General features: G+C 40.0%; 1 protein-coding gene across 1 annotated transcript in view; it reads right to left on the bottom strand.

Moving 5' to 3' along the window:
• Positions 1–618: 618 nt before the first annotated feature.
• Positions 619–6,824, bottom strand: part of LOC124795542 (nuclear pore complex protein Nup155) — a 258,190-nt gene continuing 251,984 nt past the window's right edge. The window contains 1 exon segment of the mRNA XM_047259615.1: positions 619–1,469. Coding sequence (XP_047115571.1) covers positions 1,331–1,469 — 139 coding nt within the window. The 3' untranslated portion in view covers positions 619–1,330.

Below are 6,824 nucleotides of genomic sequence, written 5' to 3'. Positions count from 1 at the left end.
CATTCTACTAGCTTTTGCAGATGTTCACTGCCATAACATATTTGTTCTCATCTTCACTCTCCATCATTTCTTCTTTGCTTCTCTCAGTCTCAGTGTCACCATTACAGTCTAAAGTGATTTTTGTCATCATGTACACTAACATTTTGAATCACTGAGAATAGTCCTTTGACATACGAGTACATGAAGTTCTGGGCTGCATTGTTTGACCACAGAGTTCTGATACTGAGAGACAAAGGGATTTCTTCTGACACCAACTTTCTGATGAAGATCTTAATGGTGTGTCAGCACTTTCATTCCTATGTACAGCTGATGAAGCTGTTAACAGGTGGCACGGCAATATCATAAAACTTGTGAGATTGTAAGTGAAGAGTGTGTGATGAAGATACTGCCACAGCAGATTTCACATCCCATTATTGTATCCTCAGGTTCCCAGCTTGAGGGACTAATGCCGACATCTTACAACTACTACTTCTGTATATGCACACCTTTCAATAAATGAAAACTAATTCAATAAATGTTACTAGAAAGTAAATCTATCAGTATATTAGTGTACATTATAAAGGTACAACAGAAAGCAAACATAACAAGAAACCCAATGCATGGTATTTTCAAAAATACGAATTTATATAAAACAACATCCACAATTGTCCACGTGTTTTGTGTCATATACATAAATTTCATGATTTTACAGAAGTACAAAGGTACATTAAAAATTTATGTGGCTAGTATTTATGAACAAGACTAAAGCCTTACAAAGACTGTACAAAATGAATCGCAAATCACATGGCTATTTCTCAATGACTATTCCGATCCAGGACAAAGTATTGAATATCACAATGTATACAACAAAATTGATGTGTATTTTTATCCTCTAAAATCATGTAAACACAGTAGCAGCACAGAGCTGCAGAATATTGATACAGTATGTATACATTTACACCGGTACAAAACTATTTTAAAAATAAGGCATTCATTCGCCTTCCACATAAATGGAATTCATGCTTATTTAGTTCATTGTATTATTTGGTGGGATACTGGAATTGACTGATTTTATAGTTCATATCTGACACAGTGGCAAAGACTTCACAATTTATAATACCATATTCCTACAAATAAGGTACTTGGAAAGAATGTGTGTTTAAAGATCATCAGTCTGTCATAAAATTTCAGTAACATTAAAGCTGTACAAAGTATTCATAAAAATAGTATGTACAAGTAAATGAATCATTTACAGACAAGGCTAAGATAACAACAAAAATAAATTATAACAGTCAATATTTCACACTATTCAATAAAATAACTTCCATATGCTCACAATTAATTACTATATTTACAGCGCATTGGACAGTCGATTTAGTTTTGACTGGGTGAAGCGTAGCACATCCACTAGATTCTGTGTGTTTGGCTTGCTGTATAGGAATGTGAGGCACTTTGACATAAGGTCTGCTGCTCTTGTAATGGTTATTCTCCTGGAAGAAAACATCACAAATATTGAAAGAAAAATTACTGAAGAAACTTGTAATGAAATAATACTGCTACAACAAAGAACATGCAAAATTACCATCAGCCTCATACCATCAGGTGGCTTTCGGAGTATTGATGAAGACTATATAGTAGTATTAGAATTACAAGAGACAGTCAGAAAACTGTTCTCAACTTTTTACTCAGTAAAATATTTAATCATATTTAATAAAGTGGCTACTAGCCTAGGGGGCAACCTTTCTATTTTATGCCACTTTGGTGGCCTACATGTAAATGTCACTGCTGTTCATAATCAGGCAGCTTTTCATTTTGCATTGTAAGACTGACTGAACGCCATTCCAGACTATGCCAGCACAGAAAAATTTGAGGTGGTCCTTGGGAATCGAACATGGGACCTCTGCATTAGTAGCCAGTGATGCTGACCGCTACACCACAGAAGTGGTTAAAACAACAACAACAACCACTGGACTAACAAATTACAAGCAACCATGGCTTGAATGAGGAACAATAGTACCACAGGCAGTAACCAATCCACCCATCAACAGACGGCAACCAGGAACTCCGATTCTGGGGGACCTGGAATTGCATGATTACAGAGAAAGTTGGCATTCTCTGGCAAACTTCCACACAAAATTCCTACATTTCTCGGAAACTTCAACAAAAACACACTGATCCAAGCATGAAAACTGCACGACCTAACATTAGAGCTTGATAAACAAAAGATAACTGTACTCGCCCTGCAGGAAACAATGCATAACAGACAAAGACACAATGGATATGGTAACTATTCCATTTTCAAGAGCAAGACACAAAAATGAATTGCCAGGGGTGCTCTACTTCTGGGCATGGCCTTCATGGTACACAAGAAGATAATCAGTTCAATCAGAGAAGTGTCACCCTCATAAACAACAGGCTAATGACAATGTACTGCTAGTGAGCAAACAAGAAGTATACAATGATCAACGTACACATCCCAATGAATACAAATGTGGATAACGAAAAGGACTTCAAATCAACAGACGTTCTGGGCAACTTCAGAGACAGTTATGGCCAAGATCCCAAACGACGACAAAAATTTTGCTAGATGATTTCAACACACAAATCGGCACAGGAAAAATGTCGCCTGCAAATTGTGGGAAAGATAGAAATCTCAAACATAGCTTTCGCAGACAGCTTGGCCTTATTCTCAGATAATGCAGATATCGAAGCAACAGCAACGAAACAAATACAAATGCTAAAAGAATGTGCAAAAAAGATGGCCTACAAATCTCTTTCCAGAAGTCTGAACTATTCTAATCAAAATTAAACATACAAAAAACAGTAACAAAATATCTCAAGATAAACAGAGTTATAAATCAAATATCTAGGTGAGATCCTCAAACCTACAGGAGGAGGAAAAAATCTCACAGAAGACTAGACTACAAAAAATGGAGGCAGCTTACAGCAGAACACAAGACACAGAAAAAGAAATGCTTGTCCATTCAAACAAAGATAAGTCACTACAACACAGTAATCAAGCCTGAAATATTGTATGCAAGTGAGACACTACCACTCCACACGAAAAGCAACATGGAAAGTACACTGAAGGAAGAATGCAAAATCATGAGAAAAATTCCTGGCCCAAAGCTGACTGAAGAGGGATACAGATTACGCTCAAGGAAAACCAGAGAGATATCAAACCTAACACCAGATGTCAGAAAAAGAAGGTGCTAAGTTCTATTGGCACTTCAGCAGGTTACAACCAAGACTCACCATCAGGATTCTGACATACATAAAAGGGTCAAGTCAACAATACCATGAATCACAAATGTCAAACTTGACCTAGAAGAAGCACAAATCAATCCCATACAAAATCAAGACATAGTGTCACAGAGGAGGTGAAGAAACTGAACTGGCAGACACTTTAAAACAGAAGTAAACTACCTCAATGAACCTACTTATGAAATGTAAAGAACTGGCATTTACTGATGACTCTAGGAATATACACTACTGTTTGCAAAAAGTGAAAGAATCAGAAGCAATGAACTGCAACACGTTACAGTAAGTGGACACGTTTAACAGTGGAACCTTGATAAGTTACTTAAATGGCAGACAGGTAGAGTGCAAGTAGGCCCAACAACATCCTCTTGTGTGACCAGACAGTTCTGTGTTGCCCAACGCTCAGTCAGTGTGGAGCCATCACACAAAATAAGAATGTATAACCAAGTGCCACTCTCCCTCACCTACATCACAGGGTGAGTATGGCATGTGAATGTGTTTTAACACGGCAGAACGACTCCAGGAGGCGTTTGTCACCCCATGACATTGTGGCTCATACAGGACTCGCTGCTTCAACAGTGAAGCATATGTAGAACCAGTGGAGAGGAGGGGGCCGTCAGAAAGCCAACAGGGTACTGGATGACGCAATGTGACCATAGCGCAAGATGACCGCCTCTTATCTTCTTGGCAATAATGGACAGAACAGTCTCATCCGCAATGTTGGTCCAACATCACAGCACTGCAACAGGTGTGGAAATGTCTGAGTAAACAATACAACTGTGTCTTCTGCAGACTGGACTGGCGGCATGCATGCTATTTTGTTGGCTTCCATTGACCACAACCCACCGACGCCATCAACAATGGCGTGCTGAGTGGCAAAATGTGTTTTCAGATAGCCCCACAACAACTTGTTCTATAGCGATGGCTGCACACGCCTCGATGCTGCCGTGGTGAATGCAGCTGGGCAGATTGCCTCGTTTAGTGGCTTAGTGGACAAATGCCAAGTGTGACGGTTTGGGGTGTCATTGCCTGTAACACACAATCTTGCCTCCTACATCTGAACAGATACCATTACATTAGAGAGGTTTTACAACCTGAGGCACTCCCCCTCTGCAGGTCATTCCACATGCCATATTTCAGAAGGACAATGCCCTGCCAGATGTGGCAAGGAATGTGCAAGCCTTCTGTGAAGAACAATGGATTCCAGTGCTTCCCTGGCCTGCCCATTCGCCTGAAATGTCGCCTGTCAAACATGTCTGGGACACGGTCGGTCGGCAACTTGTCTGTTCAGTCCCTCTTGCAACCACAATTGATGCTTTGTGGATGCACCTACAAACTGCGAGGCAGAGTATTTCCCAGCAGCATATTCAAGCACTCTTCGATTCCATGCCATGATGTCTAGCAGCTCTGGCTGCAGCGACTTGACTGTGCTGCTCCATACTAAATTTACACAGCCACAGTGCATGCACAGGTCTGTAATGCTAATCATTTGAGTAGTGCCATGTCCCTAATCGTTAGAATAAATTTCATTGTGATCACATCTGGGTTTTCACTTTTTCCAAACAATAGTGTACTACAGCCTCCTATGTAGCTCTCACACAGAAATCCTGAGACCAAGATTAGATTAATTATAGCACGTGTTCCCACACTCCATACGTGAATCGTACAGGAAGGTTCAAATGGCTCTGAGCACTATGGGACTTCTGAGGCCATCATTCCCCTAGAACTTAGAACTACTTAAACCTAACTAACGTAAGGACACCACACACACCCATGCCCGAGGCAGGATTCGAACCTGCTCCGTAGCCATCGCGCGGTTCCAGACTGTAGTGCATAGAACTGTTCAGCCACCATGGCCAGCCAATCGTACAGGAAGAAACCATAACAACTAGTACAATGGGATGACCCTCTGCCATGAACTCACAGAATTTTGCAGAGTACAGGCATAGATGTTAATGTATAATACCTGGCACACTGACTCAAAGGCAACAAGAACTTAAAACACAAAATTCTGGCCCATGCATTGTCTATTATAGAAAGAAAGCAGTTGATGAAAGACGTTAATGGTGCCATTGCAACTGCCCTGATAACAACAGACCAAGAAATGAAACTCTAATCTACAGTACAACAGTAGCAGAAGAACTGCAGCTACTGCAATCACTGGCTGCAATAAAATCTACTGAGAAACTGAAGTGGAATGTTAAGGTGGAACTGAAAATCAAAAGCTTGAGATGTGATGCAGGTAACTTTTAATATCACAAAAGGGCATGTATTGAACAACCAGAAGACCAACGAGTACCTAATAAAGTATTGGCTGAATCCAAGGAAAACTGAAGCTTTGGAAATTGTGAAGAAACAAGTCACTGTAAGTACCTGGAAACCAATGTAGTCAGCAAAAACATCAGAAATTCACAGAAAATGTGATGGAACACTGGAAAATAACTATTGGTCCGAAAAGAAAATTATGGACTACTCAACACCAAGAGCATCGTTTTCTAAATGGACTTATCCTACTGCTGCTCATTGCCTTGACTTGGCTGTCAACCTTCTCACAGACAACAAAGCCGGGCTATCAATCAGTGAGAAATTCTCAGAAAACATCCCAATTGCTGTACACAGATGACCCGAAAGCTCAATAGAAAATCTGAAATTGAAATCCAGTCTCCGACAAATAGTCGGAATCTTCAGCATGGAATTTAGCTCAGATAAATGCACCACACTGGCACTAAGCAAGGGAAACATCTAAGAAAGGGAAGGCATCAAAATGGTACCTGGATACCACTGAGTGTCATTAGTCTAAAGCCTGCAAATACCAAGGAATTTTGCAGCTCGAAACATCAAGCTTGTGCATGTAACCAATGTGGACAGAAAGAGTACACTCAAAGGCTCAGAAAAATTTTGAAAAACAAATTGAAAGGTGGCAATGTCACCAAGCACTTAATACCTCGACTATACCAGTCATCAGATACACTCCTGGCATTGTGAAATGGACACAACTAGAGCTTGACAATCTACATAATAGGGAAACAAGATACTCATGATGGTTCACCATGCACTCCAACCCTCAAAGGGGTAAATTTCTGTTGCAAGTGAGGCAGACAGTGGAAGAAGAAGATAAGCATGCATTAGTAGACTGTGTGAAAAAGATAGCAAAGAATCAGCTCTGGTTGAAGTCAACAACAACAACAAAAAGCTTCTCGAGGTACAGCAAACCAAGCACCACTACTGGAAAGACGTACTCCAATGCTGGGCTGAAATCCCTTTGCAATTAAACATAACATGGGTAGGCTTTGGAGAAGACTGTAGACAAAATAAATAAAGAAAAGTGTTGCATCCTGCGGTTGGCAGGAAAAGAACCAACAGTCAATTTAGTACACTTTATTTATTTTAATTAAAGAAAAAATGCCTTCTTGGCATACACTTAAGTTTAAAACACAAGAACACCACGAAAACCCACAACTCTTGTGGTGACAAACCAAATAAGCTAACAAGACAATGGAAGAAAAATACTGACCAAAATCTACTCTATACAATACAAAATACTATGTGCTACTACAATGCTACAGCGAGTGAATACAATGCTG

Source organism: Schistocerca piceifrons, chromosome 4 (assembly GCF_021461385.2).
Source record: "Schistocerca piceifrons isolate TAMUIC-IGC-003096 chromosome 4, iqSchPice1.1, whole genome shotgun sequence".
Taxonomy (NCBI): Eukaryota; Metazoa; Arthropoda; class Insecta; order Orthoptera; family Acrididae; genus Schistocerca; species Schistocerca piceifrons.
Note: the sequence above shows the minus strand (reverse complement) of the source record. Positions and strands in the feature narration are given on the sequence as shown.